This window comes from Atta colombica, unplaced genomic scaffold, assembly GCF_001594045.1.
Source record: "Atta colombica isolate Treedump-2 unplaced genomic scaffold, Acol1.0 scaffold47, whole genome shotgun sequence".
In the NCBI taxonomy this organism is placed as follows: Eukaryota; Metazoa; Arthropoda; class Insecta; order Hymenoptera; family Formicidae; genus Atta; species Atta colombica.
In genome coordinates, this window is record NW_017259536.1 from 2444401 (window position 1) to 2470041 (window position 25641).

The following is a 25641-nucleotide window of genomic DNA, read 5'->3' on the forward strand; positions in this document are numbered from 1 at the left end:
TTCTCTCCTCATCTTTCACTTTCTATCTTTCTCTCTATCCCTCCTTTTGGACTTTCCCTGCTCCTTTCTATGCTCCAACTCACGAGTTTTGTTCCCCCTACATGCTCTTTACCCCCTCTCGGTACTTCGCGAATCGAAACTCTCTGCAGGGTGGCCAGCGGTATTACCATGAATTTACATAGCTTCGAACTCGGAACATATTGCGCTGCTTTGATTTATGCGAAACATTTGCTAAATATTCCGGCTTAATCTCGGCCACGCGAAATATCGCTGTGGGAGAACGCGAACTTGCATTTACTCTCGTATAACGATACTGTGCAACATTTCTTCAGAAGCATGGTAAACAGAACGCAAATAGGCACTTTATAAATGTCGGTTCACGAAGAGAGCTTTTGACCTCACTCAATAGCAAGCGCTTGGAGAATTCACGCGGCGTCGAAGATTTACGGGAAAACAAATCATTTTGGGAGACACCCTGGGATCACCGCGAAAATATCTATTTCGGCAAACTTTAAGGATTACGCGCGTTGTGATTTATAGTCGCATCGGCTAGGTGCGTACGAGTCACGCATCATATTTTAATATTTCATGAATAATTTATTAGTCTGGATGGAATAAAAATTATATATGGATTTAAAAAGCTCTTTTCACTGTGGAATCAACATTCATACTGCTCACTAATATATCAAAATTAAATGTATGACAATATAGAGATGCATACAGCAATATTATCGATGAACGGATAATGTCTAAAACAACGTGAAACATGAATCTCAGTTACATGGATTCTCATTGACAGTGCTCTCAGATTTCCTCGAACTCACTCTCGAGCCGGCCTAGTTCGCACTTGGCTTCCTCAACGGTGCTAACGATCGCGGTTCAGTTAAGGGTAGGTGCTTACCCTGAAGCCGATAAAGTACGTAAAACTACACTGCTTAGCGACAATTACATGACTTAACAACAGTAAATGAATGATAAGCTCTTCTATGAATACCATCGCTTCGAGCCTACTTGCCTACTTGCCTAATGGCGTTATTGTCTGACCAAACGCGCTCCAGCACTACTGTTAACTACAACTAATGCTAAAAGGCTTTGCATTAATTATATGAAAAATTAAGTCCCGGTGAAATAAATTAGTTTTCACATATAATGTAACTTATAATGTGATAAATAAGTCATATAAATACAAGACTTCATTAAAGGTAATTTTTAAGCTATTATGTATCAAAGATTTGAAAAAACTTATGTTCATTGAGCATCTTTGATACACCATAATTAAAAAATTACCCGTTATTGAGCCTTGTCTATCTTTTGCTTATTACATAAGCTGTATTATATGTGAAATATTAACTTATTTTATCGGAATCCAATTTTCTATATAATTAGTGTGAGGTCTATTTACGCTTTAAACGTCTTTTCAATATGACATACTTAGTTTTTTTTCAATACTTTTTTCATTATTTATAATTTTTTTATTAATAAAGATACATATAATTGCTTGATACTGTCATGTTCATTAATTATATTCTTTAATATTCAACTTAATGTCTGATTCGATTGAAAAAAAATTTTACAATATATTCATTCTTATGAAAGTTATATCGGTTATATAATCAGTTAATCGGTTATATAATCGAATTGTATTGTATACATCAGTATGCTATTTCCTTAATAAAACTTTTAAAGGATTAAGTTAAGCAGTTTAATATAATACAAAGAATTCTCAGAGAAATTACGCGTATAATCTGTATAATTTTTGTATAATCAGATTAAAAAAATATAAAAAAAAGAAAATGTATAAAGTAACTTATCAATTGTTTTAACTTGCATACTTCGGCATATCTCTCTGCGAATCGATTTCCTACGCAGTTCTCTCCGCCACTAAATGCTAGTTGCGTCATTTCTCGATATCTCCGTAGCCATTTCCACTTTTCCGCGAATCGGTTGTTCCTCATTCCATTTCCTTCTTTGTCCTTCGACTGTTCATCTCTCTCTTTTTCTCTATATCTTTTTTGTTTCCATTTCACATATTCATACGGCGCTCTCTTTTCACAATAAACGCAGATCATTTGCATGCAGAGTTCTCGCGCAAAACTCCCTCCGCAAGCCAAGCATCCCCGTGGACTCCGCCACCCCTTCTGGGGTCTCCGACGCGATAAGCCGCCCCCGGGGATCAGCGATTGTCTCGATTTATATGCAATGCATAGACGTAGACTGTGGTCGCGCTTTCGGTTCTCGCGCACATCGGATGGAACAAGGCATTTACGCATCGATAGATCGATTCTCTCGTCAGACAGTAAATATTGCTGATGAGCTGGTCCAGTCAGCATCGACGGGGATTTTAGGACGCGGAGGAGATTTAGGGTACTTTTACCCTGCGATTTGTCGAGTGGTAGAAATCCTCTGCTGTTCGACGTCGGATACTTCTCCGGATTTTCATGCCGGTTATTCTTCACTTTTTCAGCAACATTTCGCGTATTTTCTCTTCCTACACGGAGAAAGTGCGTGCTTTAATAGTGTCGAAGGTAACTAGCAAGAACAATGACTGGCTTGCTTTAGTCATTCCAAGGATTCAAATAAAAGTTAATTGGTTTTATTCTTCGGAAGACTGAGTGTTACAAGAATATAACAATTCAACATTACAATGTGCTATAATAATATGTATATACATTATTATTGCGTTATATACTATACTATTAATTACGTGAAGATAACTATTCTTTATGCATCTAATAAAAGATTAAAAATCAGCCCTGCATGAGTTTGTGATGCAGATTTAAAGAGCATGGGCGAAGTTTTTCAGTTATCGGAGTTCGCGTCATTTGATGAAAGTCATTCCTTACAACTTTGAAACTCTATTAAGAGTAGGGACACGAAGAGCGATGAAAGTTCGAGAGAAAATTTTCATTGGGTGGAGTAGTTAATGGGAAATGGTAATAGCGAGCACGATGTATATCATTTTCTCCCGTTTGTGCTTGCAGGTATCGTTGTGCGACGATTACAGTCTACCTGTCGACTTTGTGAACAAGAGACGTCCTGCGAGCGCTGCAGCTGCAACGTCCACAGTGCAATGGACGCTACCTAGTCCTACTGTAGAGAATGTAAGTAATTCAACACTGTTATAAAGATTTTAAATTAAATTATATTTATAGCTTATTTTTTAAATATAGAACAATTATAATACTTGTAATAAATAGGTAATTTATTTTACTTTGTAAATTTAACAGATTTATTCCTAAATCTTACTATTATTCGTGATATATTATGTGGTTCAGTTATGAAACAATAGTATATATATTCAGCACTTTGCATGAAAAATTTAATTAAGAGATTAGACATGGCGGCAATATATAACTTTAGAATAATGCTTTTACGCAGTGCGACATTATTGCGGTTATGATAAAACTTTATTCCACACCACAGTCGCGCTTTTATCTGTATTCACAGTTCAATGAATTTTGCGTTAAGCAAACACGCTTACACCGTTACACGTTCACGCGTCCCCATTGTGGCACGTTCCCAGTCCAAAAAGTTTATCGATATTTTCCTCCCGCGACGTGCAGTGAATCAAAAAAGGTCAGGGGGTTACAATATTTCCACAAGAAAACAAAATCCTTTGAATAAGTTTTGCATAATTTGCATATGAAGTATACGTTGTCAATAATATCTTGCAAGTTTTGTCTTTATTAAGAAAATATTATAAAAATAAATGCCTTGATTGAATCTAATTAATGAAAAAAATTCATGAATGTTGCGAAAATAAAGTGTTTATGTTGCATTAGAGTCAGCATAAGATTTCAAAGTAAACACCTATACTCACACGATCCTCGACTGTCTCGTCCTCTGCACATAATGTGCGCATGACGTCATTTCCTACAACTGTGCTAACGATAGTATTGATATTTTCATAACGCTGACGGCTGGGGAATCAGTCGAAGGGAGAAATATAATTACAGTGGTGACAAAATACCCGCCGGGCACAGTGTAGCGCAAAGGGCATTGGATGAAGCGTGTTGGAGAGTGTGAGAGATGGTAACAACGAAAGAAACGAGAAGCATCGTTGGCTGGGTGGAGAGACCGGTGACTTCCGGCGTTGCTTATAATTGTTCCACCACTCAATTTTTGGTGTCTGGAGTTGCCTCAAGCTCTTCGCCTAAACGCTTTGGCAGTACAGCTTCGCTTTCTCGCGGTTCACGAAAATATGCTTGAAATATCATGCTTTGCGGTTTTCTCACCAAGAAATAGAGCATTATAACACATGAAAGTGAACATATTCTGCAATTTGTGCAATTAATCTTCTAGATTATTTAATTTTATAATTATCAGATTCACACACATCTGCGAATTAATAATTATGAATAGTTATTTAATAATTTTTTCAGCGACTAGCAAAGAAACTTATAGTTTCTTTTAAATTAAAGTTTTTATATAAATATCTATAGTTTTTACAAATATATAAAATATATTTTTAAAATTTCTGTTCTTGCATTTGATCTTATGTTTATTTTATACATTATATCACGCGCATTATTACTTTTTTTATTCATAACCATATTTGATATGTTAATTCGAAAAAATTTAATTCGTTACCGTCAGCTCGGCGTCTGATTACTATACAAATAAACGGAAACGAGGACCGCGCCGCGCGACCGTCGCAAGGGAGTTTATAAAAGAAAAAGAAAGAAATCTCGCAGAAAAGGGACGACACCTGAGTGCGCCGAACAAAAGTTTCCTTCGCTTCGTTGTCACCGACAACCCCCGCGAGCGTCGCAAGGGGGAGTATGACAAAGACGGAAAGCGGGTGCCACTTGACTCGAGAGGGTGAATCGTTATGAGTCGTGCTCGTAAGCCCTACTTAATACTTTAGCGCTTTATTTTATGCGTGAGATCGAGCACTGGTGTTGCTCGCATTTATCACTATAACAAAGAGCTTGGGGGTGTAAAACTTTAGTAAACGTATCTTTCGAGAGTTGTAGTTATACATGATTTTGACATTTTGTTCGTTGGTCCACAAACTTTGATTTGCAATTTTCTTGATTATGTTTCAATCAATTTGAGAGACGATCAATTTATTTTTCGATAAACGCAGAGCGTATATTAACAAAATGCTCAGGGGGACTCTTCGCCATTTGTACCAGGTCGAATTCACGAAAGCGATTAACTCACGGCGAGGAAAATTACATTGAAAAGTGAACATAATTAATTCCTGACTAATTTAGAGGGACATGTCTTTCTGCAAGAATTCCGAAAAAATTGGCTTCGTGAGGAAAATGCTCGATGTCAAGCTCTTTGTGCGATATCCCTCGTCCGAGAGCGAGAGTGATTGATACTCTTGCCGCTAAAAAGCGCTTTTACGTGAGTCTTATCTTGCATCGCTCATTTTTCTTGTTATCTCCGCTTCACCTGACGCCATTATCTGCATATTGTTAATGATGTCTTGTATTATTGCGGATACTGTAGAAATACTGACTCGTTTTACAAAATTAAGAGCGATCGACATCACTGATGTAACGTTTCCTCGAGAGTGCCATTCTGTGTAAGGCGTTATTTATGTTATGAACTATATCACTAGTCGCCATTAATATAGCTCTTTACAACGCTACGATATTAATATTTATATCTCTGAAACTTTTTGATAAGTTGTTTTTGGAAACAGATTTTATTTTTTTTTGTATTTATAATAATTAAATTTAGTGGAACTATAATTAATATACATAATTAGAAAGAACTAAATTATTAATTTATTTTATGTCCAAAGTTTTTTTTTGTTTTGCCAATAATCTTTCTTTAAAATGCATTATTAATTTTTTTAAATATAATATGCATCGTATTTGAAGATATCCATATAAATTATTTAATTCTATCGATATCATTTGACATTACATGTGTAACATATTTTGGAATTATAGTCAAAATTTTGAAAAAAAATCTTTTTAGTATAAATTCTTTATTAAATTTCAAAGCCGTTGAATAAATTAAAAATTTGTTTAACATTCCAAAATTAGATCTGAAGAAATTAACAAAATACAATTAGCTGCGTTTGCTTTTTGCGGTTAGAGCATTATTTTATCTCTTTTGTTTATCAAATATTAAACAAAGGCAAGTGACGTTTAGAAATTCTGTGATCACAAAAGCGAATGCAGACAATGGTGAAAATTTCGTTTCGCCATGTAGACTCATAAATACAATAAAATCACACGATTAGATCAGCCAATAATTACGCCAAATTATAACGCACTGACCAAGTAATCGGATTAAAACCCTCGATAAATCGGACAGTATTAACAACTGAATATGATAGGGTGTGATGCATATTATTTGCATTGCATTCAGTGCCATTACATTCGATGCAATCCTCAAAGTGGTCAAACAGTTTACACACGGAGGGAAATTCGAGCAACTTGGGACACTGTGTGTGTTTATTATTTGCCATAGCTCTTCCACCGCCAACACCACGACAGCTTTACAGATTTACTTTACCCGCTTAACGAGGCACCGCTAAATCCGCGCGTTTTCACTTGTCGAATGGCAATTCGATTTCTTGTCGGTGTTGCATGCCTATAACCCTGCGTAATCGTTTTCGCAACCATCGGCATAGGATTTGGCGAACGCGTTCGCGCTTCGCGGAAAGTCGAGTCAGCCCGTTCGTCATCGGATTTGCGATAACCGACCTCCATAGAGCTTGCGGAATCGTTCCCGTAATTTCCGTATAAACATCCACAAATTTATACGTTTCACGGAGAAGGGCTCGTGCGACGGTAGAGGGAACGAGCTGGTAGGTAAGATGGTTGGAAGCAATCGACTTCGTCTTCGAAACAGCCCCTGGAGGCATAGCGTTCAACTTTGGCAGGAGAATTCCAATTTTGGGCTCTTTCCATTTAAGGCTACTTGTCTTCCCTCCATCACCTTCTCATTCTTACTTTCGTCTTACATTGCTGGAATGTCTGCTCGTCTCGCCTTGCTGGGCTTTCTTATGCACCATATTATTTCTTCTTTTACTACGCTTCCCTAATCGAAATAATGTTAAATAATATAATGTTAAAACCGAGAGAGAGAGAGAGAGAGAGAGAGAGAGAGAGAGAGAGAGAGAGAGAGAGAGAGAGAGAGAGAGAGAGAGAGAAAAGAAGAAAGCTTTCATTGATGGATTCTTTTTTATCCAGTGCTGAAGATCTGAACTTTTCGTCATTTACTCTCCAGAAAAGATAGATCGTTATTTTTATTATCATTATTATCATTAATATCGGCAAAGCACCGATCGTATAATCGCAGTGAAACCGAGTGATTTCCGCAGGAAATACGAGAAACCCTGCCTCGTTCGTCGATTGAATTCAGTCGAGAGAAATTTATTTTTTCCGTTCGTTCCTTTAGGTTAAAATTGTTAAGACAAACATGACAAGCAATTCGCTTTATATTATAGTCGTACTAAAAAATATTCCACCTTCAAGCTCAATCTTTATACGTGTACTAGCAGGATATTAATGTTCATCGTCAGCTGGCTGATTATTTGAGCGCTACGTTTAATTCACCGAGACACACGTGCTAGCGGAAATGAATTGTTGCCGCAGTTGTTTTCTCTCGAAATAACGATCATCATTTAGGGGATGGCTGGAAGCGTGTCCCCTCGAGTCCCGGCCAACGTATTACCGCAATTGGCTGCATTCAGGACCAGAAAATGGCATCAAGTTGCCGTGTAAATTCAAGCGTAGCTATCTCTGACGATAATCCTTCTCAAAGATATTCTCTCCTGGGACAAAGTTGAGTATTACTGTCCCGCGAGAACGTCGAGGAAAATACCACCTTGCCAAATTAATATTGTTACAGTAATTTTCTCGTTTGATATACCGTCTATCCTATGTCATTACAAGCCATATATTAAGGAAGAGAACTGTATTCTCTAATGGAGATGCCAGATCGATCGCTGTTTCAGATGCGAAGATGTACATACGGAATCTCTCTCGAGTGAAAATGGAAGGAAACAATTTGTGTTTTGTTTGCAGGCGGAAATCGAGATTGTGGAACAATACAGCGACCCTAGAGACAGCAAGAGCAAAGCGTATGTGGAACCAGGAACGGAGTCGTCCTTGCCGACGATTTACAGCAGAGAAAATCGCAACTATTGTCGACCATACACAGGTGGGTCTTTTCTTTAAATCGACATTATGAATGAAATGAAGGATTTAATTCTAACTAAATATACTATAATAGTTGTTGCATATTGGACGGACATATAAATAGCATTCCTCTGTTTTGAGATACAAAATAGATGTCAGGAGTATCTAACAAGAAATCTGTAGCTCTCCATTGAATATAAAGAAAAAATTTAAATATTAAAATTGCACTTTTTTATTTTATTATTAACAATATCGATATAATTAAATATGATACACTAAAATATTTTTAATTATACTATTATTATATTAATATCTCAGATTATTTTTAATTATATTACAATATATTTAAATATAATACTAAACATATATAGTAATAAAATAATAACGATAAATTAATTGCGGTATTCGAAGCATGAGACGTACTTCCGTGGCGTTGAATATTGGTGAAATGTTCGGAATCTACATTGATTGATCACTGACGGTGTGCGATAAGTTCCGGGATAACGCAGTTAAGCGGAAATTCTCATGCTAGGCCGCAAATTAATGTGGCGAGCCGCCGGGTTACGGCCGATACTACGACGTACGAATTATCGAGGTAACAACTCAGTTAGCGTCGGGTAAGAGAGGGAGAAGAACCCCTCGATAATTGAACGGTACGCACAGGTTGGTCGCGAGCGGCTAACGGATTAATCGACAGGGTTGGTCGAAATAGGGGATCATCTCTTTTTCGCAGTGGATGATACTCGCCGATTCGATTGCAAAATTGATGGGGATTAGAAACTCTCGTATCTTCACACGGTCTTGAGCAGCGCGGAAACTTTGAGACGCTAGCAAGAGCTGCGGATTAAATTCTTGCCGTGTTGTATCTTCACGAAGGAATGCTGTGGGTTGTGATTAACTCTGCACGATTGTCCCGTATGTACGATACGAACCTGATTCGCAACCCTCATCGAGCGTACCCGACACTCGAGTATGCAGATTGCCGTGTAACACTGATCCCGAGTAAACACTGGCGGAATTTACATCCTTACCATATTCATGGGCTTTTAATTCGCAAGTCATTGTGAATGTGGCAAGGATCAACATGAGGCCTGTGCAAAGATTTGCTTCCTTCGGTCAGGACAGGAGAGATATACGACCTTTCCCCGTGTATTTTCCTAGACACGATAATATTACTAAATGTATTACATGTGCTATTTTGTTCTCTTACGATAGGTTAGTGATACATTTCAAAGAAACATTTCCGAGATTATTATGTGTCATTTTTATGTGTCATATTTTATGTGTCATATTTTTCTCGTCTCGACATCTTTGGCTGTGTTTTAAAATTTATTGCCAATACAGAAAATCTATAGTTTACGTGCACTATAGATTTTCAGTTTTTATGATAGTTATAATTATATAATTTGTTGCCTAGTTATATAAATAAATGAAACGAGATAGTCGATATTCTCAAGATGAAATTCAGGAATCTTGAGAAACGAGAATATCAGTTTATTGAGACAAGGAGATTGCATTAATCATCTGTTTTTGTTGAAACTAAATCTCGGTATCAATATTTCCTCATCTCGTCTTAGTTTTCTTTGTTATTGATATACTTATCACAAATATAGGTGACTTAGGATAGTGCAGGTAACTTGAAACAGCATGTACTTTTGTTAAATTTAATCGTGATATCCATCCATGAGTCATTAAAGAAAATTTAAAATTGAAACTTTCTTTAGAAACTCATGGATACTAAGATTGAAGTTAACAAAAGTACATGCTGTCCCAAGTTAGTCCTGCATCAACCAAAGCATCTACATTTATGGAAAATTTGTTTCATAACGGTTCTTTCATCGTCTCACGACAAAATCTCCACAGCAAGGCTTTCGACGGGGGCATTATAAGATTAAAAGTAAATTGTCGTCCTTGCCATTCGAGGAATGCCGTTCCTTTCGTGAGAATTGAATCAGCAGTCGCGACGATGGGGGGTGAATATAAGGGAAGTGCGCGCGAGGGTGAGCCGAATGGAATTTTCAGACTGGCCGCTTTATAAAAGGGTACCGATGATGCTGAAATGTCTGGACGGTTCGCCGCCCTCCGTTAACTTCCGGTGGTAGCGACGTAGTGTTCCCGTTGTTCGTTACTACAAGCTTGGTTTACGCTTGTTGGTACAAACTTTTCGGTCTCGCGGGCTGTCCCCGACGACCTTACTTGCCATCGACACCATGCGCGGTGCCCCGTCTACCATAATATGTCGTGTGATATTTAATTAAACTTCTCATCCCTGCACCGCCGAACCACCCGTAGTATTGCCTGCCCGTTTTCATTCCGCTTTCATAGTCCGTAAAGTTTCAAGGGGTATTTCAAATTGTGTGCCTGCTCGCTACCGCATTTTCCAGCGCCATTCTACTTATAAACCGTGTTTCACAGTCAGCCCTCTCGACAGATTTTTCTCGTCTTTCTCTGAAGTACCCACTTTGTTGTGAGACAAATCAAATACGGCACATTGTACTGCTAATGACTTATGGCAAACTAAAAGCAAAAATTTCTTTCGTCAAATGAGATTATTTTTTAAATGTTTAAAAATATTTAATCACGTTATGAAGAAAATATGGAATAAATTACTATACTGAGCGTTCCATAATTATTTAATCCAGTAATGGCAATTCTGGAAAATTCATGTATTCTGCCTTCTTCCAATTGATATTAATTAAATTTGTTTTAAAGAAACCTACCATAATTTTAATTACGTTTAATATCACGCGAATGTACGATGTGTCACGAAAAGAACTTTTAGGCTCCTCGTTTGTTCGTGCGACCCCTCTTCAAAGTTACCCTCATTTCAATTACTGGTACCAGGTGACTTGTAGCTCATTCCGCATCCCCGAGCAGTTAACGCCTGTGCGGGTCCATCGTATGCAAATGTCAATCCGACCGTCGGTTTGCGTCCGTCGTCCGAGTGGGAGAAGGCGGGCCTGGTGTTCATCAAACGCTGTTCAAAAGCTGCCGCACATATATTTGTTAGCGGAAATTTATATTCGTGTGCAGAATACTAAGTTAAAGCCGCAGACTTTTCATTGTAACACTGCTTGACGCAATCTTTTTTCTTCTATTTGTTTGAATAATCTGCATACGTAAGCTTTAATGATATTTTGTAATATTATAATAAAAATTGTAATATTATAATAAATTTTCCATATTTTTTGAAATAATTAGACTAATGCAATTTATATATGTGATATAAATAAACGTAATATATATGGTCTCCTCCTTTGTATCCCCAGAAGATCAAAATAGCCTGATTATACTCTCAGGCAAAATCAGGCTCTGATTTTGAGTAGCTAGGATTGCCAATTTCATACTCGCACATATATGAGCTCCTGAAGGGGATTAATTTCATTATCCAGCTAAATACAATATGCACTCATATAATAACAATTAAGCATACTCGAGAACATTCAATCTCCACCAGTTTCCATACTTCACGTAAACAACTTGAAAATCTGATCTCTATGAAAATGAATAGTTAATAAGATCCTTCAGTCCTTATGCCTCCGTTGTCATCTATTCTTTGTTCTGTCTCCCCGTCTCTTTCTCTTTCCATCGCCGTTTCTCTTTCCATCTTATTTTCGGATATGCCATATTCCTCACTTTCTCGCGTCGTAAACTAGATCATTTACAAACTGTCATCAGCATAATTTCGATTCGTCCGACGATAAGTACGTGCTTAGATCTGAAGACAAGAGCTTATTCTCCGAACAATTTTGCGAGCTAAATTCGCATATCGCTATGGCAAGATGGAAAGTTTATCGCATATAGCGGTATCGAGGGACGCGCCGTGCAATATTGACATGGTTGAATTGACGTCAAAGCCTTCAGTTTTACTACACGATTTTTGTCAGAAAAAATCATTTGAAACCTCTGTTAAAAAGATTATTAGATTTTATCCGAAACTGACTCACTGCGTTCTATTCTCGTTAGCAATATGTACCGGGACACGAATTAACGTCCTAATCATATCATTTCGTTTCGTTTACCGTAAATCCGAATCCCTCGATTGACTGTTTTAGCTTTCTCTTTGAGCAATTGAACCTTTCAGTTCATGCTGAATGTAGGGTGAATAAAAAGTGGTTAACGAGATTCGTATGTGAATAATATTTCCAAGTTTTTGATAAAATTATATGCTGAAAAAAGAATGTAAAAGAATGTTTGTAAAAATTTTCTTTGTTCATTATGAAAGGAATGAATAACATTGTTACTTATCCGGTTTTATATCGATGCAAAATTTTAAAAACAACACACGCAGTTTTGTCACTCGACATACTCGGCAGACTTGAAGGGCAAAGGTCGGTGCTAAGCTACGAAGCCGAACCCTTCGCCAGGAGGGAGCCCTTGAATTCATTTCATGGGCAATTACAATTAGCATTTATGCCACGATTTGCATATCGTTGCGAGACAATTTCGCGCGCGCTTGGCTTAATCTCTGTGTCAGATGCTTTCGCATCATGCAAGAAACGTTCGTAGCTGTTCAAGATCGCCTATCTTACCATATAAACTACTGAAATTTCCGGTGAGATCTCGTGACCCCCGAGATTAGCACAGTGAGAGAATTTTAACGGTGAGAAGTCGTATTATAATATTCAAAATTGATTTATAAGCATAAACCCCGATCTACAATTCCGTAAATGTAGACGTAAGATTATGAGAGTAGCAGTAACATATTGTACAACATATTGATCTATAATCGAGTAAAGATTCAACGAACTTTCATCTTCAATTGAACATTACTCACAACACTTTTTCTATGTTTCATATTCGTAATATAATATATTTATAGTATAATAAACTCGTCAAATAATATATCATAAAATGAACTCAATAAAAGATGAAAAGAATACTTCGCATTCCTTTTCATACATTGAGATGAAAAGGATGATAACGATATAGATACGTGACAGCACTCTGATTGATTCACTCTTACGTTTTACGCAGTCGCAATCATGAAAGATAAAGTTGACAAAGGAATCGTCTTTTACACGCTTTACAACCAGGAATAGTAGGTTAAAACTTCGCTTTATAATTTTACAATCATTTATCTTTAACATTTTACAACTATTTACAACTACATTTATGCAATTGTAGATCGGGTTTATTGCGAAATATCACCTGCTATAATTTTTTAATTTAATTCCAATTTTCGAAGCGAGTAAATCTCGAGTAAAATTTCTGTAAAGATAGAATCAAGTACATCAAATGGTATCGCGAGTCTTGATTGTAATCAAAATTGCATGGTACGATTTGAAAACGAATACGAGATTTCTCGTTAACTCGATGAGCCGCAGTGAGCAGCGGAACGTAAGATTGAATTTGAAGCAAAAGTAAACTCGCGACATGATTAATTCGAAGAGTCCATAAAGGGGTTGAGATACGCACGATTGGCAAATGCACGAAATCGGCGGGTAGGTTTCGGAACACGTTCGAAACTCTCTCGGTTTACCTTCGTCGAATCCAACCCTTTCCGCCGCAAACGATTGTGCCCGCGTGTGATCACCGACGTAGATTTCAATTGTGCAATGTCTACTGACAGGAAAGCGAATAATCCATGTGTCGCGTTGCCCCCGTGATCGACAGCTTTGTGCCTCGCACCCCCTTTTTGCCGCCGCAAAACCCTTTCCAGTGAACCTAAACATTGATTTTATTGGTAATAAAATCAATTGGAGCTAACGACTCAGAGCTGCATTCGCACAATCGCTTTTAAATTTTACGAGGAGCGAAATCGCCAAGATCAGTCGAAGCGTGAAGGGGATTTAACATGGGCATACTCAAGGGATGGGCAGAGGAGACAAGGGAGAGGGTGTTTGTTCCTCTAAATTTTAGCAAGAAAAAATAATTAAATTATGAAAATTATTCTTACGAAAAATTAAATGCCCAATTTGTAATCCATGCATTATTCGCAAAAAAGTTTATTGAAGATTCTCGAAAACTAGTTTTAATATAAGTATTTTAACAAGTTTTTTGTGTGAAAAAATTTTTGCTCTTTGATTAAAATCTTAGATATGTTCATGGAATTTAGAACTGCATTTTAGGGTTTTCTGTATATTCTATCGTCGACTAAAGGGAGAGAAAAAAGAAAATTTGTGCTGCTCTTTATAGAAGATATTCTGAGATCAATAGATATCTTTCTTAAGGAAAGCTTTTGATCAATTAGATCTCAGCTCAACTGTGATAATTATCTAATATTTATGCGAAATTATTAAAGCGAGCGACACACTTAATTCATGAGTAGAAACATATCCTTTTAGTTCAAAGCTGTCAGTTTCATCAATGGACAGCTTTATACGAAACAGTAATCAAAAGACATCGCGATGAAGCGATGCTCTAAAAGGCCTTCGTAATCAGTCGTTGCTTCAATCATCTCGTACTATGCATATATGTTCGAGAATGTTTGTAGCAAATTTCAAATAAAAAACAGATAGATTCTCTTCAAAGTGGATCGCTTCTCTTTCCAATATTTCTTTTTCTTTGTAGTCTTTAGCTTGTAATTGTTGTTGTGACCCTGATAACTTTGGCTTGTTAGTAACTCTTTCTTGCTTCAAAAAGATGACTGGAGGGCATAATAAAAAGGGAGATATTCAAGGAAAATATATTTTATAAAGAAGAAATATCGATATTACAGAATTCTCTGTCGTCATTCTCTGTCTACAATCTTTGCTTCCATCATACATTACGTTGAATAATACGAGATTACAGACGATATTAATTGATTAGTTCGAGTTATTTTGCATAACAACGATAGATAGGAATAATTCGTCATAATGTTCATCAGCTCAATTTTCTGGGTGTGTTTGATAATCTTCGGATCTTCGGTTTATATTCATCTTCGTGCGACTAAACGTTATCCTTCTACGATCCTCTCTCTCTCTCTCTCTCTCTCTCTCTCTCTCTCTCTCTCTCTCGACACGGCTGACACATTTTGCACGAGATACTTTGGCCAATCTCGTGATCGTAACCGTGGATCCTGGCGCGACGGAGCCAATAACCGAGATTGGCTTTCGTTTTGTCGCTGCTCGGCTTGGCCCGTAATCTTTAGCTGCTTCGTAAGATGCCCCGAAGATCCTCCTGAACGTTGACTAGCGATATCGTCCGAGGTTGGGCAATTGCGTTGCCATCTTATATCTTCCTACTTCTTCTTCTTTCTTTCTCTTCCGTCTGAAAGACGATACAATCCCACGATTCACATATCCCGCAGACACACTATCACCACCTCGGTCACGTTACGGGGAAAATATCTAATAAAATGCCGAGCGAAGTGGTTCCGAGCTTACGTTACAGTCTTTCTTATATAGAAATTTCCCCAGAATTTTATCCTACCTCTAACCGTCAATCGTAGAAGAAATGAAAGATTGTATAAACAGGCGTTGCGACCACTGCGGTCAAGATGAAGTTATGTGTTCCGGATTATCATATAATTGAGAATCTAATCCCAGATAAAATACTGTTGCAATAGCTAGAGCTTTGTGTTAACAACATGCTGAGATGGATATAGTATTTGCTGAAATGATCTCTTCTCGAAGTATAATATATTATATAATTATTGTGATTTGCACAAATATAATTATATGATACGTAGCTTCAAATAATAATTATATGTAACTTTAAATGGTAAACTCCAAATTTTAATTAATATTTATATTATTATTAATTAAATTTTAGAATTTATATTATAATTTAAATTTATATTATTTAATGTAATTTTTTTATTAAGTGATATAAAATTATTTTTATTTTTATGCCTAGATGATTTGGCAGATATTAAAATGAGCTGTATAACATTATGAGGTTTATAAACGATTTTTAATAGCGAGCTATTATGGATTACATTCCATGGCCTTGACGAACTGTTCCTAATGAAAAATTGATTGCAATATCGTTATCTGACCTTAATCGAGGCAGACACTCTCTTGCGCTAGTTTTTTTTTTTTGCCTTCTCATCTAGTTCGCACGTAGATCCCATGCATTATAAATCCAAAATAGATCGTCTCGAATGTTCATCTTCGTTATCTACACACTCATGTAAACAGGATGCATGCGACAGTGTTTCGTGTTATCTGTAGTGATTGCTAGGCGAGGGTTGTCGCTCACTGGCCGTAATAGATTCATTAGGGTAGGCATTGCCTACTCCCGATGTATCGTCGCCCCTAACTCTGCATACATGTACCCTCTTTCATTTTCTGTCACTCGATCACTCATTCGCATGTAGTATCCGTTACTGACTCATCTACATGTCCCGTTATATACAATAATTAGCCATTTATTCATGAATCCGTCAACGGATTTTTCACTGTCAGCTCCATTTTACATAGACTTATTTTTGCTTACTCTAAACTTATTTAATTATATATTATATAAAATATATATCATAATGTATAATATATAATCTTCAATAAAATCTCAACAATTATTTAGGAAAAGCATCTGACACGTAATCATATCACTATAAATAGTATATTTACATAGGTATGCCAGTTGTAGATAGATATTTGAACTCACTATCGAATATTTTATTCATCAATTAAAAAAATTCATTTACGTCACACAAGAGCGGCCAATATTTTTCGACCAATATATGTAATTCAGTCCAATTTAATCGAACTGCTCGATCATCAACCTTCTAGTTCGCTTTTCTCTCTTCCATACAGTCGATCCTTGACAGAAATTTCACAAATTAGATTATTGATTGTTAATCAATATCACTGCAATTTGGCGACACGCCAGCATGCTTTTGTATATATGTATGTTTGCGTGTACATTTAACGAAAGGTCATATTGTCCATTGCAATATTTCTCGTTTGCAAACGAATAATAACGACGCGAGAGGGCGATGCAATTGGTATGTAGAGCAGCCTTGAAATGTAATTTTTGTGTGTCCTCCATACCATAATAAAAAGTAAAAAAAAAATTACGAGTAGTCACTTTATATTTCAATTTTTTAAGACAAAGAGGTTTCAGTTTTATTTTTTATTCAAAATAAATTGAAATTGTAAATTGCTTCAAATATTATACTAATAAACATAAATAACGTTTTTTTGCTTATTGCAATATTTTAATATGTTTACTTTTCCGAGACTTAATTCTACATCTTGCTTGAGTTTGCACGAAGGAAACAGATGCAAATACATATTCATGTTTTCTTCGATCTCACTTCCACAGGAATTTTCTTTATCTTGTTTTTTGTTTCTCGAGGATTGAGTTCCCCTATCTCTCAGCACGTTTCTCTGATATAATTTTATCGTGATATTACATCACCAACTGCGCAAAACAATATTGCGTTTTCCTCGTTAGCATTCCGCTCTGATGTTGCAACATCCAGTATTGTATTTTTATCATTAATTCTGCGGATCGGTGTTCTGTCTAATCTTGCGCACACCGCATCTTTTTGAATATTTAAAAGTTTAACGGTGAAAAGTTTTGCCGAACAAAGTTGGTAGAAAAGTAGTTTCAGGTGAAAAGAAAAGGTAATGGATCCACGTTCCCGTTTTTCATCCTCGCGAAGGGGATGGGTCATCAGTCGCCTTCCTGCCCCTTTGTGAAAGTTTGAATACGTAGACAACGTCTGGTTTCGTAGGGACCATTTCTTCTGCAGCTTCTCGTATTCGGGGCTTCTTCACCGTTTGTCACCCGCTGCCAAGAATGTGCCGCGAGTTCGAAGGAGAAGATAAAATGGAATCGCACGCGGTTCGTCCCCATTTTATGGCGACAGGCGGATAGTGCGATAATTTGTCGGAATCATTGTCCAGAAATTAATTCCCCATTTCGTGCTTTACGAATCCCCCAGTCGCGCCATTCCTTTGTATTTGACCATGGAAAATGAAGTTTAAACCCTCTCGTGATAGTGAAATACGCAGGAAATTGGGGATATCCTGCCGCGTTATGAATCCCATAGTGATTTTACCTGACCAATACCATGGCATAATAATATAAAGTAAATCTATATTCTATTATACTCGTCGGTATTTCTGAATTTATTTATAAATTTAGTGTGATATTTATTTAACTAACTCTACATAATTTTCTATATTAAATTTAATAAACTTGAAATTATTAAAATATATTTAATCGTGTGTACATCTGACAATTACAAAAGATGTATTGTATTATAGTCGCATGCTAACTAATATCTTTAATATTTCAACTACTACAACAATATCCGAATCATCCTAATTTACACAGAACGAATATTTTAGACTCCAAACTTTTTTTGCCGTATTTTCCATAAATTTAAGGGATTTTAATTGATTCTTTAAAATGAGAACATGCTAAACTATATAGAATATAAATCTATAAATGAAGAAAAGTTTTTGATAATAGTATCAAAAGTTATAACGTAGCAAGAGTTTCTGAAAAAAGTGTAAAAAAGTTTTATTCAAAAAATCATATCTTTATGAAAATACAATCAAAAAATGAAAATAAATATCGTTACAGAAATAGGAAATTAATTTAAAAAAAAGATATGTCATAATAGTTAGTTACAAAAATTATAATTATTTCAATGAGTAAAATTGGAGTATTTTAAAACATGCTTGAAAAGGAAAATAATGTTATAAATATTATATTATGACACAAATAATGTTTATTAACATAAATATTATGTTTACAAATTATGATTAATTATGATTAATTAATATAAAAAGAAATGTAAAAGTTTTATTGATAGTCAGCGCAAATACCGTAACGCGAGTTTCTGTTTCCATCTTTTAGGATAATAAAAATTAATATAGAATATTAATGATATTATCTGAAAAAATTGAGTTAGCGAAGCTTCTATTAAATAAACAGCGGATATTAATAAATTGAGCATAGTAAACGGTAAGATAAATGTTCAAAGCCATTCCGTAATCCACATCGTTAAATAACTATATTGTACATTGTACAATGTACATTGTACAATGTGCATTTGACGCGCGCGCGATATGATTACTCACATTGTGTGCGGAGATCGATCAAAAACAAATTACTTGGCGACAAAGAGACGTACAAAGACCGTCTATTGCACTCTAAGCGATCGATATCCGCATCCTGATGCTGCGAGCCTTTGTGTCTGGTGCAGCAGTACTGGCTGGACGATGCGATGGACCAGAGCGGCTTCCGATAATAATTTTTTTTTTCTCGTTTGGCAAGTTCGTCCGTATATCCGTGACGATCCCTGTCAAAAGCAGCAACCAACGTGGTTTATGACGCATCTCGTTCTTGCCATCTTCATAAGAAAGGAGGGAACGAGGAAGGATTTCGATGGAACCCTCTCTGGTCGAGCATAATGTGCCCATTATCTTCAGTCCTTTCGTCTATTCCGCATGTGTACCTTGCTTATATAATGTACCGGGTGTCCGCGTAATTTTGTGTCTCCTCCATCTGCTCGGTTTTGCTTTCCCTTTCTCTCGTTGCTACCGCGAATGGTCGTGACACGATCGTAAGGTCTAAAGAAGCATTAGATGATACTCGAACGGGTCGACGAATACAAAGAGGCTGAAAGGGGTGGTTGAACAAGATATGGGATGGAGGATAGGACGTCAGGCAAGGAAGCCAGGGACCATTACGGTAATATCCTATGGACGGAGGAAGTGATTTTTAAGGAGATAAGGCTGCCATTTCAAGGCAATTTTGCTTTCCCCGTAAGCTTCGTTCTCTTTCTTCGGCGGACCAACTCCCCCGTACTTCCTTTACAGGACGATTATGAAAATTTCGCGCCGTTTTTTAGGGTTCTCGAAAGTGAGCTTTATATGGCTAGAACATCACTTTACGCATAAATCTTCTGAATCTTTGCATTCATGATCAATGAGCTCTTTGTCATTTCTGTCTCGATATTTAAAAGTTAGACGAGTCAAAATTATCTTTTCATAAATAGCATTATTAAATTATACAAGAATTATACAAATTATGTTTGTAACTTGTTATTACTAACGCTTTCATTAATTCTAATCCATGTCCTAATCAGTATTCGTAGATCCTTTAAATTAATATTATTTAAAATTAATGTAATTAAACAATTTTTTTTATTTTGAAAGACAAAGTACGAGGAATAAGATGTATCTTATGTAAATTAAAATTATATAAGGTTGTGAAAAATATTTATTACAAACAATTCTTTATTATAACGTGCACTGAAAAAAATTTTGCTCATTTTTGATCCAATGAATGATCGTTAATCAATGTCCGACTTAATATGAATTAATTCATTGATACAATAATGGGATTCATTTATATATAACTATCATTCATTTTTGCAATAAATTCTAGTAATAATTTTATAACCTAAATTCATTATGGGAATTCATTGGATCAATTTTCATCAATTCAATAAATATTTTATTGTATTTACATACAGTTTTAATTCAGTGTAGTTAAAGAAATATTCGAGTGCTAGATTAGTGAATATCGATTAAAGTTAATAAGAAGTAATAACATTTTATAATTATCGTTCTATTTTAAACAATCTACAGATCCTTCAGCATCTGGTTCGTCCTGCGAGGACGACGAAGATGGGCGAGCAGTGATCGTTAGAAAACGAAAGAATAGTGTCTATGCTTCCTCAGCCAGAGCTCCATCAGCGGACAGGGACACTTTAACTTCAACCGATGGTCTGCTTGTAGACTGCGTCGCTTTAGTACATCTCACTGATCAATCTCCGACCGAGTCTGCTCAACCCGTGCGTCATCCATCGCCATATTATTACGGCGATCTTTTTAAGATACCGGAGCAACAGTCCAAATCGCAGCCAAATAAATATCGTAAGAGCGTCAGTCTCGATGTACCAGACGAGCGTTCGCGCACACCCGGTTTACCCAAAAGAAACTCGGTAGCGGGGGATGGAGGATCGTATTCATCTCAGCCACGGCATCATCAACAAGCACAACAGCAGTATCCACCGCCGCCATTATCGTCGCATTATCGCAGTCAGGATCTAGTGAGCCCCACATCGGGGAACGAGCATGGTGTTCCAGGCAGAAACGAGATCCTCTCGTCGTGCATCATCACCGAGTGGGATCATACCCTCATGCCTCCTCATAGGCTGTTGAGCCATGATCTGCCTACCACCGTTTGTACCTGCGTCGCATCGCCTGAAGAGGAGGAGGATGAGCTAGACCGACGGCAGCCGCAAGGGGCGCGGCATCAAGTGCGCAAGCTACGACGTACGCGGAGGATAGACCCGCAGCTGATACTTATTGAGAACGAGGACGACGTGGAGGGTGAGGACGAGGGAGAAGAGGGGGACGAGGAGGACGCGGAGCCTGAGGAAGAGGACGAAGAAGGGATGGCTAGGCAACGTCACCTTTACGAAACGGCCTTCGACTGCAAGGTCAATCGTTCCGACGATGATCTTGACGATCTCGATCGAGTCACTAATCATGCGGTACTGCATTCCCAGGTATGTATGTTGATTTTATTATCAACTTTGATACTGAGTTAAATGCTCAGCTAAAGATTTTTTATTTATTTGCAAGCTATTATTTCCATTTTCTGTCTTTTTGTTCTTAAATAACATATTTCGCTGAATTTTGTTCTATTCAGTATTCAAATGAAAATTATAGAAATACTATTATTATATTCTATTTGCATACGAAAATAACGGTTTTATTAAAGTATTAAAAAATTTAATTAGATATCGATAACAATGCTGCAAAACGTTTTAATATTCTAGCAATCCGTTTCAGCGTTCTATATTATTATTTTGATAATCCAAAAAACAAAATTATTTTTAGAGTTGTAATCTAATTTTTGTTGATATTTAAGCAAATCCATTCTTTTTGTGTAAAAAGCAAGTTTTAAATAAAATAAAATAAAACGCAGATACGAAGTGGTAATACCGCGCCAGTGAGTAGAACGAGTTCGTCAACGGATACGTCGAAGCAACAACATCAGCAGTCGCTTCCTTACGCTGGCCAATCGCAGTCAAACAAAGATAGACGTAAAGTCGTACTTCTCCGCCCAAAACCGATTCCGAGCCGCCTACAGCAGCAACAGCAACAGCAGCAGCAACAGCAGCAGCAGCAACAACAATCGCAACAACAGTCCGACAATATATCAACTTTGTCCCAAGATATCGAGTCCCTCCAGATTAATTCGAGCGACGAGAAAACTGGATCGCCGAGATTACCAGCACGTGATTATACACCGTCACCACCGTCGACCGCACCCTTGCCTGCGAAATTTCACGGAAACCGAGATCATTTGCTGTTGAATATTCGCAGCGCGCCAAATTTACCTTCGCAGCAAGATCATCCTCGCTTGAAGGACATGAGATTACCGGTGAAATCGTTGTTGCGCGCTAAAGAATCACCGCAGAGCAGCGAGGGCAGCATTCTTGAAATCAAAAGTCGGCCAAAGACCTTTATTCAGGAGAACATTGATTCTTCGCAGGGCCGGCGATTTGATAAGGAGCTCATACTAGAGTTCAAGGACAGGCCCCGGGAGGAGAGACAACGGCCACGTAGTCTGATCCGCGAGAACAGGCCGATAATGGAGTTCAAGGGTAGGCCTCATGAAGCAGAGAGCGATCTTGTGCGACCGCGAAGAGACGCTGGCCTTTTAGAGTTCAAGTTACGTACTTCGAGGCGTCGCATTGGTTACTCCAGCACGGAGAGCATGGCGACCAGCAGCAGTGGCGGTAGCATGGAGTCCATCAGAAGTAGCACTAGCGAGGGCAATAGATCAACTAGCAGCTCTGACAGTCGGCACAGCACCAGATCACTAAGCTCCCACAGTTCCGACAGCGGCGGTACCAATTGCTACCATCACCATCAACAGCCGTCGCTACCTGGCTTTCTAAATCATCACGCCACCAAGTTGCACATCCTCTCGCCAATCTCCGACAAGTCGTCTCAAGAGCCGGCCTCGGAAACTTCCGACAACAATCGCAACAATAACTCACAGAAAGCCTCGCCTGAAGAGAACATCACCGCGGAGAATAACGTCACTTCAGGCAACACGAATACAGTCACTTCGCCTATGGACATGTCTTTTAAGAAGCGGCGAACGCCGCAGAATAAGAATCTTATTAATCTTGCTTTGCAGTCATCGTCGTCGGGCGACGCGGAGATCCAGGGTTCAGACAGCGGTATATCCATTGAATCTCGCGCTGGCATCAAGTGCAAACCTTTTGGGTTTCATTTGTTAAAGCCGCAGCTTGACAATATTAATTTCGTCGACAATGAGCCAGAACTCTCGGATCTACCTTTCGACATGCCGAAGCTACGTAGAAGACGGTTGCTAATGCAACAAGATGCCACTACATCCGGAAGTGCGACCAGTGTAGACCTAAGAGATCTACCCTTTGATATGCCAAAACTCAGGAAACGTCTCAGATGTACTCAGAGTACTGAATCCAGTGCATCTCAGGCGTCGTCCAGTCTCTCGGTACGCGATGTGGAGCCGCCTCTTTTATTTGGTAAGTTCTCTCTAGTTTACATATTTTTATATTTTATATCGTAACTCTAAAAATAGAAGTTTTACTAAATATTAATAATAAATGAATATATACATATATAATGAATATATAAATATATAATCACTATTAATATGATTACATTCTTCAAATACTTTTTTCTGTGTTTTATTTTTTATGTATTTTAAACTATACATATAAATGCGATGAGTATTGTTTTTTTTTTAAATAATCAAGTATTTTTTAAAGATAATTAACGTAAAGGGAAAGCCATGAGAGTATTTGAATTTATCTTTCTTTTTAATCGACCGTCTAGCCATTAAATCAATAAAAACCGTACTTTCGACACCTCGAGGTAAACTAAGTACTCATCAGGGCAGAGGGGCTACCGTAATTTGATGCTGATCGTTATGAACCTTCCAGACAACAGCTAACATCGTTAAGCTTCACTTAGTTGCTCCCAACGGTTGGATATTCACTATAAACACACATGCCTCTTTGTCAACCATGTATTAATGACTATCCTTTAATGCATCCTTGAATACATATTTTAATATAATATATTATTTTTTAATTATAATATATCATTTCTTCTAGTTTATTATTCTTTCAAGGAAATGAATTATTAGAGACACGAAATGATTATTAGAAATTGTAGCAAAACTATTTAAAATTATGGTGAAACTCTACAGTTTCTAATAATTTTGCCACAAATATTAATAAATTTCGCATCTCGAATATTCGTATTAATTTACTACACAGCATTAATAGTTGAATAAATATTGATAATTGGTAATATAATTTGTCAAATGTATGTCAAAGTATTAAGTAATTTATCCATGTAGGTTATTTGAATATTAAACCCTCATTTATTATTATATAATGAAATTATATTATAGGTAAACATGTTATAGATAAACATTGTATGGCATTTGTATGTATAATGACTCATAGCTATAATTCGGGAACGAGCAATAATTATGGATCGATGTTCGGCAACTGCAATTTATCAAGTGCTATAGAAGTAACCGCCAGCGTGTAATTTAGATCACATTAATAGTACGAATCATAGGACATCAATAATTTATCGCTAGCGAGTGAATTTGGCCCAATGCAAGTGCACTACGAAACGTTCGGAATTAGTCGGGTGATTAAGCCACCACCGTCGCTGCCATCATACCGGGCACCCTCTCCTGTTAACCCCCCGAAGCTGTATCGTCCAACCTGATGGGACTTTGAACGCACATCGTCTACCCTCCGAGTTCCCAAATTGCGAAAGCTCTAATGCGAGAGCCACGCAGCGTTCTCTCGCGCTGCATACCGCCTACGGCCGAGGGAGCCGCAACCTGCGGTGACGTCGATCTGCGGGGGACGATGGTAAATGCTAGTACACGAGGGGTAGGCTTGAGCAGGCTTGGGTTTACGTGCGCTGATGTATAGACCTACCGGGATGAGGTGGGTGAGAAAAGGAACGTGGGCGACGAGAACAGAGTGAGCAACTATTTTTATCGTCGGTCGAATGCCAATAAAGGCACGGAATGCCCGGTAAATCCGTTTTGCCTGGAAGTTTTACGGGTCTTTGGGAACTGTTTTTTTTCTCGCCTGGAAGAACATGTGGACGACGACGATCGTACAACGAGTGATTCCTCACGCCGTGAAATACGTCGACGCGGATTTATTTAATCAATTACGGCCTTCGCTCGGGGCTCTAAAGTACGCCACTCGCTTTTGCGTCGTTGCCTGGGTGATTTAAAGCGCAGACGATTATCACTTGCAGGTTTCGTCGAGCAAGGGACAAATTACGCAATTGTGGAACGAATTAATATTCCTTTTTCATCGTTATGCAATATATCGTAAAAAGGTTAATAATTTAAAAAAATTATTAACAATCTCTCTAAAGGAACGTAAATTTCTCTTCATCCTTTAAACAAGTCTACAGAAGATAAACTATATAAATTTAAATTTGTTATTAAACACAATAATTTACGCATGAATAACATTGATTAGGCTTTCTTTATTTAGTTTTTAATTTTTAAAAAAGTATTATAATTTAATATATAATTTAATATAATAAATTAATTAAATCTTTTATAGAATCAAGAACTT

The 25641-nt window shown here is 37.3% G+C and overlaps 1 protein-coding gene across 1 annotated transcript in view; it reads left to right on the forward strand.

Moving 5' to 3' along the window:
• The window catches only part of LOC108691448, an 83386-nt gene that overhangs the window by 48460 nt on the left and 9285 nt on the right, over positions 1-25641 (forward strand). Inside the window, exons 3-6 of the mRNA XM_018199200.1 lie at positions 2982-3101; positions 7998-8133; positions 20594-21519; positions 21942-23538. Of these exons, the coding sequence (XP_018054689.1) occupies positions 2982-3101; positions 7998-8133; positions 20594-21519; positions 21942-23538 (2779 nt within the window). The remainder of the gene's footprint in view (positions 1-2981; positions 3102-7997; positions 8134-20593; positions 21520-21941; positions 23539-25641) is intronic.